Here is a 13,510-nt window from a genome sequence, read left to right on the forward strand (position 1 = left end):
AAGGTATGGCACGTGCCCTGGGCGCCACTTGAAGGGAGGCACCACTGAGCAGTTTCTATTAAGGTCAGACAAGCCATCCTCGGATAGCGAAAAAAGAATTTTCTTCAGATGTATGATCTGTCTTTGATTATCATGGGTGAGAAGCATAAAGCTGCCCTTACTTCAGAGCATTGTGTATGAAGACCATGAAACATTTCTTCACAAAGAAGGAAGAAAGTGGAGCTGAAGGACAGAAGAGATGAAAATTGGAGGCAGAGAAAGCCAAGAAGTCAAGCAAGTTCTTCATGCCCTTCTTTGAAAAGCCCGGAACAGGTAGTTTGACACATTCCACGGAGTCATCTGCACCTGCTACAAGTTTGTTAGAATGCAAAGGTGGATCAAGTACAAATGCTTCACAAGCCAAGGAGGAAGTCAAGTCAGATAAATCCGAGTGTGACGAGATTAAGAGTGAGGCTGCCACAGAGAACATGGACATGACAGGAGGGGAAGATGATGGTGGTGGTGATGGAGTTTATTGACGAGATTTTACCTGACGAGATTAAACCTGACAACAGACTTCTGAAGTTCGACAAGGATACTGGAAAAGCAATTCTGCCTGACGCATTGAGAACAGAAATAATAAAGTTGGGTTCAAAGTATTTCCAGAACAGTGAGGGGCCTGGAAATGGTCATGGTGAAGAAGTGACTCGCTTAGGGCTGGTCTATTCCCCTTCTAAGAAGTCTGCATTTTGTATTTGTTGTCTCTTCTATTCCTGGTCAGACCATCATTGGAGCAGGAAAATGGATTCAATCAGCACAAAGCACCTGAAAGGGTCAGTGTTCATGAAAATGCCAAGAATCTTCGGGAATGGTTCACACAGTGGAAAGAAATGGAAAGAAATTTAGCTGGAAACAGGAGTTATTGACGTGGTATTTCGGTCACAGATTGAGAAGGAGAAGCAGAAGTGGCGTGATATCTTGACGAGAATCCTTCACTGCATAAAATTCCTTGCAACTCAGAACCTGGCTTTGCGAGGACACGGAGTCACTTCAGCTAGACGAAAACTCCAATGTGGGAAATTTCCTTGGCTTTCTTTGGCCATCTTTGACCCTGTTGTAAAAGAACACCTCACTCATTTGGAAAGTCATCCTGGATCCATGCCTTATCTTTCACTGGGTGTCCAGAACGAATTCATCCACATGATGACATCCACCGTTTGCCAGAGTTTACTGAGAAGTATTCGTAAAGCCACGTACTATGGTTTCATGTTCAGCTTGACTCCTGATCAGGCACACCGTGAGCAGATGTCAGAAGTAGTGAGGTATGTGGACATTTATTTTGAGAGGAAAACAGTCCATGTTAGAGAGTCCTTCCTTGGTTTTATCCAGAAAAGCCAGAAGGATGCTGAGAACTTGGTTGAAGACATCTTGAAACAGCTAGAGAAGGACGAAATGGAGCTACAAGACTGTCGGTCACAGCACTATGACTACGCTGCTGTGATGGCTGGACTCAGAAGTGGTGTTTATCGAAGAATAAGTGAGAAAAACAACCTTGCAGTGTTTGTGAATTGCGACAATCACTTACTCAACTTGGTGGGTGTGCATGCAGCTAAGCAGGATACAATGATGGTCAAGATTTTTGGAACCATCAAAGCTCTCTACATGTTTTTCTCTCGTTCAACACAGCGCTGGGGAAAAACTCAAAAATGCCGTGCCTGTGGTTGTTAAGTCAGAGTCTGAAACCAGGTGGAGTGCAAGGGCGGAAGCAGTGAAGCCCGTCAACAAGTACCTTGAGGAGATACTTCAAGTTCTCCAGGACATGATAGACAACGAAAAGGAGACCAGTGAAACAAGAAGTGACGCAAGGCAGCTCTGTAACCGCATGTTGAGTTACGATTTTCTGATTTTGCCAGGATTTTGGAACAAAGTACTTATTCGCATTGACTGTATTCAAAAGAGGCTGCAGGATCCTATCATGAACTTCCACGATGCTGCCCTGGATTTGAAAGCCCTTTCAAGATAATTTTTATGATGAAAGAGAAGTGTTGGTCAGTGAGTCACTTGAAGGAGGAGTCGGTCTTTGTCAAGAATGGAATATTGAAGTTGAAAGATGTCAGAGACGAAAGAAACTGATGAGAACTCGAGAGATGCAGGGTTAACAGCTAAGGAGAAAATTGGAAGAGTCATGAAGGGAACACTCGACCATCTTCACAGAGAAACGGATGAAAGGTTCGCTTGTTTGCACGACACTGACGCCAAGTTTGGATTCCTTCTCAATGTCAAGGGACTGTGTTACAACGCCAACAGTAACAACCTAAAGAAGATGTGCGAATGTTTGGGCCAATTGTACAGCTCTGATGTTGATGGACAGCAGCTATATGAAGAAATTTTGATTGCAGAATATTGCTATCAAGGCAGGTCAACATGAAAATATCAAGACCTGAAGAGCTTCTTGAATTTATTCTTCATTATGGAGATGAGAGCATCTTCCCCAATCTTCGCATTGCTATTCAGATAATGCTAACCATCACGGTTTCCATCGGCAGCTGTGAGAGATCATTCAGCAAATTAAAACTAATACTTTCGTATTTGAGAACCTCCATGGGTCAAGGCAGACTCTGTGATCTTGCTCTGCTGAGTGTAGAAAGAGAATCTGAAAAAAATGACTTTGATCACATCATAGACCAATTGCATCAGCGAAAGCAAGGAAGGTGCAGTTATAATTTTCATGTAGTGCCATAATTTGTTAATTAAAAAATTAACAAGCTTGACTTGTATTTTTGAGCTGATGTTATGGTAAAGCTATCTAAAAGATGGGTGTCAGATGTTTGGACAGGGGCGCAATTTCAGTGCTTGCCTTAGGTGCTATTTTCTGTAGATAAGCCCTTGATAATTAGGCCATTTGGCCCAGCGAGTCTCCTCTGCTATCATGGCTGATTATTATCTCTCTCAGTCCCATTCTCCTGTACCTTTGGCATCTTTTCTTGTTAAGAACCTATCAATATCCACTTTAAATATACCCAATTATTTGGTCTCCACAGCCATCTATGGCAATGAATTCCACAGATACACTACCTTCTGGTAAAAAATATTCCTCCTCATCTGTGATCTGAAGGGACATTCTTGTATTCTGATGATGTGCCCTCTGGTCCTAGACTTCCCACTAAAAGGAATCTTCCTCTCCATGTCCACTCTATCTAGGCCTTTCAATAAGTTTTAATGATATCCCATATTACTCTTTTAATCAACAGAGAGTAAAGGTCCAGAGTCATGAAACGCCATATGTAAACCTGGAACCCTCTGCAATGCCAGCACATCTCTTTCTTCTCAGATAAGGGGCAAAACTGCTCATAATACAGTGGTATGCAAAAGTTTGGGCACCCCTGGTAAAAATTTCTTTTACTGTGAATAGCTAAGTGATTAAAAGATGACCTGATTTCCAAAAGGCATAAAGTTAAAGATGACACATTTCTTTAATATTTTAAGCAAGATTACTTGTTTATTTCCATCTTTTACAGTTTCAAAATAACAAACAAGGAAAAGAGCCCAATGCAAAAGTTTGGGCACTTTGCATGGTCAGTACTTAGTAACATGCCCTTTGGCAAGTATCACAGCTTGTAAATGCTTTCTGTAGCTAGCTAAGGGTCTTTCAATTCTTGTTTGGGGGATTTTCACCCATTCTTCCTTGCCAAAGGCTTCTAGTTCTGTGAGATTCTTGGGCTGTCTTGCATGCACTGCTCTTTTGATGTCTATCCACAGATTTTCGATGATGTTTAGGTCGGGGGACTGTGAGAGCCATGGCAAAACCTTAACCTTTGCCTCTTGAGGTAGTCCATTGTGGATTTTGAGGTGTGTTTAGGATCATTATCCTGTCGTAGAAGCCATCCTCTTTTCACCTTCAGCTTTTTTACAGACGGTGTGATGTTTGCTTCCAGAATTTGCTGGTATTTAATTGAATTCATTCTTCCCTCTACCAGTGAAATGTTCCCTATGCCACTGGCTGCAACATAAGTCCAAAGCATGATCGATCCACCCCCATGCTTAACAGTTGGAGAGGTATTCTTTTCATGAAATTCTGCACCCTTTTTCTCCAAACGTACCTTTTCTCATTACAGCCAAAAAGTTCTATTTTAACTTCATTAGTCCACAGGTCTTGTTTCCAAAATGCACCAGGCTTGTTTAAATGTTCCTTTGCAAACTTCTGACGCTTAATTTTGTGGTGAGGATGCAGGAAAGGTTTTCTTCCGATGACTCTTTCAGGAAGGTCATATTTGTGCAGGTGTCGCTCACAGTAGAACAGTGCACCACCACTCCAGAGTCTGCTAAATCTTCCTGAAGATTTTTTGCAGTCAAATGGGGGTTTTGATTTGTGTTTCTAGCAATCCTACGAGCAGTTCTCTCGGAAAGTTTTCTTGGTCTTCCAGACCTCAACTTGACCTCCACAGTTCCTGTTAACAGCCATTTCTTAATTACATCATGAACTAAGGAAACGGCTACCTGAAAACGCTTTGCTATCTTTCTGTAGCCTTCTCTTGCTTTGTGGGAATCATTTATTTTATTTTTCAGAGTGCTAGGCAGCTGCTTAGAGGAGCCCATGGCTGCTGATTGTTGGGACAAGGCTTGAGGAGTCAGGGTATTTATAAAGCTTTGAAATTGGCATCACCTGGCCTTTCCTAACGATGACTGTGAACAAGCCATAGCCCTAACAAGTTAATTAAGGTCTGAGACCTTGGTAACCATTATCTGAGAGCTGAAATCTCTTGGGGTGCCCAAACTTTTGCATGGTGCTCCTTTCCTTTTTTTCACTCTAAAATTGTACAAAACAAAAATAATACACTAATCTTGCTTAAAATGTTGAAAAGAATGTTTCATCTTTAACTTTATGACTTTTGGAGATCAGTTCATCTTCCACTCACTTAGCTATTCACAGTACAGAAGTTTTGATTGAGGTGCCCAAACTTTCGCATGCCACTGTACTCCAAGCCATTGTTTATTTGCTCATTGAAACAATAAGGGTGGACCTTGGTCTCAACATCCGCAAAACAGAAGTTCTCTACCAAACATTTGTCAGAGACACACATTTTAATTCCACGTCCCATTCCCATTCCGACATGTTAGTCCATGGCCTCCTCTGCTGTTGAGATGAAGCCACACTCAGGTTGGAGGAACAACACCTTATACAGTTGGCCCTCCTTATCTGCGAGTTCCGCATGCGCAATTTCAACCAACTGCAAATCGAGAAAACCCGGAAGTTCTCTTCCAGCACTTGTTGTTTGAGCATTATTCGAAGCCTGGAACGAAGCCTCCATGTCACCCAAGGGATAACAACATGCCTGCAACCACTGCAGGATTTGCTTGATGATACAAAGAAAAAGAGAGAGCTTCCTATAACAATGTTTCTAACTAAAGCACCTGCAATTATGAAGTCTCGACGTTCAATGCTTGAAGATCCTCAGCACTCAACCTCCACAGTTCCTGACTTTAGTATTATTGAGCCTCCTCCAAAGTGTCCTTATTCCCTAAACAAGACAGTGTAACAACTACTGTACAGGTATTACAAGTTTTACTCTTTGTTTGGTCATTGTTCGCCTCACGTCTCGTTCATTCTCTGCTTGTGTTGTAAGCGAGACAACCATGTACAGTTTTTTTTCTTGTCAATATTCCCTAAGCAAGACAGTGTAACAACTATTTACATAGCATTTCCATTGTATTAGGTGTTATATATTCTATAATCTAGAAATGATTAAAGGTTTTACTCGTTTGATCATTGTCTGCTTTGCGTCTTGTTTGTTCGCTGCTTGTGTTGTGAGTAAGAGGAACATGTACAGTTTCTTTGGTCAATATTCCCTAAACATTACAGTATTACAACTATTTACATAGCATTTACATTGTATTAGGTATTATAAGTAATCTAGAGATTATTTAAAGTATACAGGAGGATGCGCATAGGTTATATGCAAATACTATGCCATTTTATATAAGGGACGAGCATCCGTGTTTTTTGGTATCCACGGGGGGGGGGGTCTTCCCAGAAGGCCAGATTAATGTCTGCTGCAATTATTTTAAATTCCTGACTGATAACATTGTGATGTAAATTCATGGGATGTGCTGCAAACAGAACTTTTTTTGTTGTTTACACCAGGCACTTGAAATGAAAAATGAAAGATATTCTTGCCCTTCCTCTGCTTTTTTCCCCACTTCTCTGGCAGACCTGGATGAGGTTCTTCATGGTGGATTGGCTTGTGGAACCCTCACTGAGGTAAGGTTCAAAGATTCACCCAATCCTTTCTCTTAATCACTTTTTCTTAATCACTGATGATGTCATAGCACATTGGGGATGACTTCTCACCATTGAAGATGAGGTTTTATTGTACTTGGGTAAATGCAGTACTACGAATGTTAATTCTGTGAATTGGTCATGGACATTAACACACAAATATTGACACCCCCCCCAAAAAAAAATTTCAAACTGAGTCCTGATTTTAGTATTTTTTAAAATACCAACATTTCTTCCATCTTTGTGAATTTTTGTCCAACCTCCCTCCACTTACCTGCTTACATGTGGGCCAATAGTTCATTGTTCACATCAAGGCCTTAAATAGTAATTAAGCAGTATTCATATCAAGACCTTTCTTTTGTTTTTCCTCACCTTTTTTTTCCTTTTACCATTTCCAAACAACTCTTTTTGTCTATCACACAGATTAATTTTTACCCTGCTAATTCTCCATTGTTCCCACTCTATCTCCCTTCGTACCACACTCCTTCCAAGAAACATTTAGACTTTTCCCCTTCATGTTTTTATACCCTACCTCCATGCACCATAAGCCGACCACCCAGTATTCATTCTGCCCTCATGCTTCCTGGGTTTTTAAAATGATCTTTGATTATCCACTTGTGTGCTGGGAGTACCAGCTGATCTATCTTGTTTGGAATTGGCTGAGAATATTTTAGCATGCTTTATGAGCTGCAGTTTTTCCTTGAATCTTGCTGTGGCATTATGCCAGTAGCATCTTTACACATCCATACCTAGTCCAGTAGCAGGGATTCTATCATTTAACTAACTTCTTTGGAGACTTTGGACATTAAGCTAAGGTATACTTTCCCTGCTCGGGTGAAGAAATGGGGTCAGGAATCCAACCTGCTACCACTAATCTGTAGCAGAATACACTTTCTGCAGCAGTATACATTTTTAGATGGATATAGTTATGTTATTTTAATTCAGTTATGCTGAATTGGAGCAATACAAGTATTGCAGGCAAATGTACCGGGCTGCGATTAATTTTGACTTCTATATTCTGAAGACGTGAATCAACTTGCAACACAACATCTGAGATACTCTGTGGTTAACGATGTTGTTTTTCAAACTTGTTGACGTAGTACTAGCTTTTGCAGGAATAATTCTTAAATGTGTTCCTTTGTGTTCAGGTGACAGGACCCTCAGGCTGTGGAAAGACTCAATTCTGTATAATGTTGAGTGTGTTGGCAACCTTGCCAATCAGCATGGGTGGCTTGGATGGTACAGTAATTTACATCGACACAGAGTCTGCTTTTAGTGCTGAAAGGTGAGAGTATTGGTTCTGAGGTACGATAGGGCCTTCAACTATACTATTCCACTATCAATCAAGATCTTAAATTCCACTGTGATATGTTACTGTAAGAAATATACCCAATTTTTTATGAACTGCACAGAAAACTGCAACTTACTTTGTGTGTGGATACTGTAAAAACTGTGAATTTTAATATATTCCTAGATTTAATGATGAAATGCAGCCCCAAACCAGGTGTGAAAGGTCTAGGTCTTGCTAACCATTTGCATTTACTTTGCCAAAGGTGCAAACATGACAAGTTGTATCTTGACTGCAGAATAACTGTAGAATTATCTAATCCAGTAAATTAGGCTGTGTACTTTCTCCTGATCATTAGTATTGTGGTGAAATAAGACATGGATATTGGCTTTGAGCTTGTCTACTGTTAATCATCTGTTCAACACATTTTGGTTTCCACTGAAACCACTTGGCTCCAGACTAATGGCTGCGATCTGCAGGAGGGTGGGTGTTGTGATTGTCACAGGAGTGCGAGAGGAGTTAAGTATTGAGACTTTTTTTTCAGCATCTAGTACAGTTCAAAGATATAAGTTGGATATTACTGCAGAAATTCAGTATTGTCTTTGATATAACTCATCTGCTCCTTCATCAGTGGTCCCTTTGTGACAAAGTGGGGCTGGTTTCTGAGGCTTCTAGATATTCACAGTTCCTCTGATAGAGAAATAGCCAATGCTGGCCCATGGCAGTACCTGGATTAAATTAGATTTGGTCCAAATAAACAGCTGTTGCATAAGTGCCACAGAATTGAAACCAAAATTCTTGCTCAATGCCCTCCCCCTCCCCCTTGCCCCTCCCCTTCCCCCTTCTCCCTCCCCTTCCCCCCTCCCCTTCCCCCTCCCCCTTTCCCCCCTCCCCCCTTTCCCCCTCCCCTTCCCCCTTTCCCCCTCCCCCCCTTTCCCCCCTCCCCCTTTCCCCCTCCCCCTTTCCCCCTCCCCCCTCCCCTCCCCCCTCCCCTCCCCCCTCCCCTTCCCTCCCCCTCCCCCTCCCCTCTCCCCTCCCCCTTCCTCCCCCTCCCCTCCCCTCCCACCTCCCCTCCCCCTTCCTCCCCTCCCCCTCCTCCCTCCCCCTCCCCCTCCCCTCCCCTCCCCCTCCCTTCCCCCTCCCCCTCCCTCCCCTCCCCCTCCCTCCCTCTCCCCTCCCCCTCCCCCTCCACCCCTCCCCCTCTCCCCTCCCCTTCCCCCTCCCCCCTCCCTCCCCCTCCCCTCCTCTTTGAAGTGGCTCTTTGAAGAATGGTGCTCTGCTGACATTCTCTCCCTTCCATCAGCACCATCAAAGGCTGATGAACTGGCAAGTGCTCTCGCTGCTTATTGTACGATCCTGCTCTATATGCGTCACAATGGTATTTTAGTGGTTAATGCAATGCTATTGCAGCTTGGGGTATCGGAGTTTGGAATTCAATATGATTTTAAATTATTTCGATAATTTTGTTTGTCCTCCCCGTGGAATGCATAGATTTTCTCCAGGTGCTCTGGTTTCCTCCCACAGTTTGAAAACGTACCAGTCAGTAGGTAAGTTGGTCATTGGAAATTGTCCTGTGATAAGGGTCGGGTTAAATTGGGTCTGCTGGCGGTGCGGTTCAAAGGGCTAGAAGGCCTATTCCACACCGTATCACAATGAATAAATATCTGATAGACTATTTTTGGATGCAAGTTTTACAAATGGAGATCTTCCTCTTTGAGGGAGTGTGTTTCCAATAATGGTGAGGTCATATTCAAGGGATTTCTTTGTGGTAGCATGTGTTTGGGGCCCTTCATGATTTATGAGCTATAGCAGCAGTTACATTCACGTGTAACCTAAGTCTACTTTTATTTCAGATTGGTAGAAATAGCGAGGTGCCGCTTCCCCAATTATTTCTGTACAGAGCAGGAACTGATCAACATGACCAATAAAATTCACCTGTACCGTGAACTCACATGCTCAGATGTATTGAGAAGGTAAATCATTTCAGTTTTATTCTCATCCTTCTGTTTTCCCTTTATTTTGATCTTGAGAATATGAAGGGAAAAGAAAAGCACTGCATTTAAATTGTTTTGCACAAATTCCGAATATATTGTCACGACTTACAACTAAGAACATGTTTTTTATATTTTTCTCTTCTTCTTACATTCAATTGCTTTCTTATTTATGGCAACAAAAACAACTTGTATTTTTATACTTAGCTTTAGTGCTCACAAGAGAGATCATCAAATTAAGTTTTAGGGCAAGCCATATAAAGGGGTGATAGTGTAGATGAGTAAAAACTTGGTTCAAAACTTAATCTTACAGACCATCTTAAAGGGCAAGGGAAAAGTGTGGGGTTGAGGGAACTGCAGGTGTGTAACAGAAGAGTTTAAAGAAGTAATTCAAGAGCTTGGGGTTGAAATTGCTGAAGGCATTACCACCAATGAAAATAGGTGGGGCAATTTTTCTTGTGGCTGTTGGATGGAATTAGGAGGATGGATTTAGGGCAATCAGTAGTGTTTTTGGGTTTCCAAAGATCTAATGCACCACAATACATTACTGCACAGAGTTCACAGCAAGTTGATAATACATTGATATTAATAATTAACCAATCCACTTACAAAATAGAATTTGGATAAATGGATCATTTTCAAGTTGACCTGCAATGAGTTCAAGTGCTGTGCGAGGCACTTGACTAGTTCTCATCTATCCCAATGAATTGGATGAAAGCATAGAGTGCAGATCTGCCAGATTTTCTGGCCAAGAAAGATCTCCGACCACGCCCTACTCCTTCAAGAGGACATGGCCACAATCATCATGAGGAAATGTTGGAGATGGATTGGGCATGTGATGAGAAAGGAGGCCAACTCCATCATCAAGATAAATCTTCATTGGACCAGACCCCTGAGAGGTGGAGAAAACACAGGAGACCAAAGATAACTTGGTGCTGTACTGTAGAGGCAGAAATGAGGACTCTAAACCACACCTGGGGCACAATAGAGAAGATGGCCAAGGACAGGCAGAGATGGAAATCTTCATTGCTGCCCTAAACACTGGTGGTGTAACAGGCAGTAACGATAGAGAGTAGCCGGATTTATTGATAGATGCAAGCTGTGTGGAGAACACATGGTCTTCAAAGGAATACAAAGGTGAAAATTATGTGAGTGGTTTGTAATGAGAAAGAAAATGAAGTTGTCTGCTTCAGAAGGAAGAAGGGAAACAGGATATTGTTTAAACAGACAGGTTACAGAACATTGCACAGAACTATATGTTGTCTTAATGCAGAAAGCACAAAGCTATAAAACTGAGATGATCTCCCGTGCTTAGTTATTTGGTGCTGGATTTGCAAATTTCCAGAATATAGGATGTTATTCATTAATACCTTACTACATTTTAATTCACTTTTTAGACGATGCATAGCATTTCTCAGTGATTCAGATAGCTTTTAAGGGAAGTTCAGGAAACAAGATCCTGGTCTGTTTTTTTAAAAAAAAGAATAGGAAAATTGCTGTGGTGAGATGCTAAATCATTAAGATCTGAATGGTCAGGAAATGGGTTATTGGAGCCTTACTGGAACATTGGCCTTCACTGCAAAAGAGATGGAGAATGAAAGTGGAAGAAGCCTTGATGTTCTGTGGTAGAATGTAAGGTTATTCATTTTGGGAAGAAAACTAAAAAAACTGGGGGATGTCAGGTGATGACGTAGGATCGAGACGTGGAAATCCAGCTCTCCCGTAAAAAACTAATAAATTAATGTTTAAGTGAAGAAAAGTTAGTAAATATTTTCTAAAAACTACATTTAAACTACTCAGGGTTTTCCTTAGATATGCCTCCTAAGTAGCCAAAGAAGAAAACTACTACTTTGAAGACAGTACAAGCTGGGCCGGCCACCATGAAGAAGCTTCCGACTCAAGTGCATCTTACCTCCGGCGATACAGAACAGGAATCGGTGGCAACATCACCAGTCTCCAAGAAGGAACAACAGGAACTGCGTGTGTGCGAAGAAAAGGGCATGTGCAAACATGAGCATTTTGAACTATAAATCCCAGCTACGATTGGAAGTGGAAGTGAAATTGAACCCGAGGTGAATTCGGATTCTCTGGAACATACAGATGAAGATGAGGAGGTAAAAGAAGAACAACAGGAAGAGGTTGGAGGTGGAAGATATTCTGGAGACATAAGAGAAGCTTTGGCACAAATAATGCATGAATTAAAAGAATTAAAAACATTAAAAAAAAAGATATTAAAAATATGAAGACTATATTTGATAAAATGGTGAAAAAACAGGAGAAAATGGACAAGAAAGTTAAAAAGCTGTAAGAAATAATGGGAGACACTATTGATAGAGTGAATAAAATGGAAGATAATATCCTTGCCTGGACATCAGAAAGAAAACGACAGTTGGAAAAAATAGACGTGCTTGAAAATTTTAGTAGATGAAATAATATTAAAATTGTTGGTCTTAAAGAATGGATAGAGGGAGAGGATCCAATAAAAATTTTTCATAAATGGATCCCGAAAAATTTGGAAATGGAAGAGGGAACCCAGTTGACTGAACTCAAAAGGGTCCACAGAGCCTTAAGACCAAAACGTCAACCTGATCAAAACCCACGACCAATCTTGATAAAATGCTTAAGATATCAAGATAAAGAAAAGATCCTGAAGGCGGCTGCCCAACGTGCCAGAAAGAGAAACGGGCCATTGACGATAGAAGGGAAAGCAGTTCTTTTCTATCCTGATATAAGTTATGACCTTTCGAAGAGAAAGAAGGAACTTAATCCAGTGAAAAATGTTTTATGGGAAAAGGGTTATAAATTTATATTGCACCACTCGGCAACACTGATAATTTTTTTGGATGATGGAAAAAGAAGATTTTTTACTGATCATCGGGATGCAGAGGAGTTTGCACAAGAACTCCCAAATATTGGCTAGACACAGTAAAGATTTAAAAGTGAAACAGATTAAAGATGAAGACAGGGACACTGAAGTGAGTTGATGGACATTAGGAATATTTAAATATACTTTTAATTATATGATACAGGGGGAGAAAAGTAAAAATTTGAGAAATATTAATCGAGAGTAGTGATATTATTTTTTCTTCTCTTATATACTTTTTTCATGTTGCGGGGGAGCTGGGGGAACTTTGGATCGATCGCTACGGGATTCACGTGTGTAATCGTGGCGTTTGCCATGACCCGCACAACGGAGGGGGGGTAATGTGTTTTTTTCATTCACAACATTAGCAGGGTGGTTTTTTGTTTTGTTTTTTTTCCTTTATAATCTATTTTTCTTTTATCTTTCTTTGCCTGGATGATCGGAGGGGAGACACATAACAACATGGAGAATTTTAAAATAATTCCCCAAGGTACTATGAGAGTTGAAATATTATGTATTATTATAGACTGGAGTAACCCGGTTAAAAATAATGACTAATTTACTGAATTTTTAAAGTTTTAATGTTAATGGGCTTAATGGACCAGTGAAAAGAAAAATAATTTTAACATACATTAAGAAAATGAAAATAGATATAGCTTTTATATAAGAAACACATTTAACAGAGGTAGACCATCAGAAATTAAAAAGAGACTGGGTTGGAAATATTATTGCAGCTTCATTTAATTCAAAGGCGAGGGGAGTTGCAATTTTGGTTAACAAAACTTTACTAGACATTGTAAGTTAGACGTGTTCACAGGCAAGTAAGAGGTACCGAAAAAGTTCCCGACTAAGGTTTAAAAAATGGAGACATTTAGTGCAAAGATAGCGACAGTAACGGAACAAAAGTTCGGAGCAGCTAAGCAATCGCCATCTTACCGGAAGTTCCAACAAAACTTTACCAATTAATATACAAAATGTATTAATTGATTCTGCGGGAAGATATTTAATTAGACATTGTCAAATCTTCTCAGAACTATGGACTCTTATGAATATTTATGCACCAAATGAAAACGATGTAAAATTTATACAAGAGGCTTTTCTGAATTTGGCTG

General features: G+C 40.7%; 1 protein-coding gene across 6 annotated transcripts in view; it reads left to right on the top strand.

Moving 5' to 3' along the window:
* Positions 1–13,510, top strand: part of rad51b (RAD51 paralog B) — a 562,125-nt gene that overhangs the window by 10,439 nt on the left and 538,176 nt on the right. For all 6 annotated transcript variants that reach the window (XM_059953396.1, XM_059953406.1, XM_059953376.1 and 3 more), the window contains exons 4-6: positions 6,122–6,238; positions 7,405–7,541; positions 9,398–9,517. In XM_059953396.1, coding sequence (XP_059809379.1) covers positions 6,122–6,238; positions 7,405–7,541; positions 9,398–9,517 — 374 coding nt within the window. The remainder of the gene's footprint in view (positions 1–6,121; positions 6,239–7,404; positions 7,542–9,397; positions 9,518–13,510) is intronic.

Source organism: Hypanus sabinus, chromosome 2 (assembly GCF_030144855.1).
Source record: "Hypanus sabinus isolate sHypSab1 chromosome 2, sHypSab1.hap1, whole genome shotgun sequence".
Taxonomy (NCBI): domain Eukaryota; kingdom Metazoa; phylum Chordata; class Chondrichthyes; order Myliobatiformes; family Dasyatidae; genus Hypanus; species Hypanus sabinus.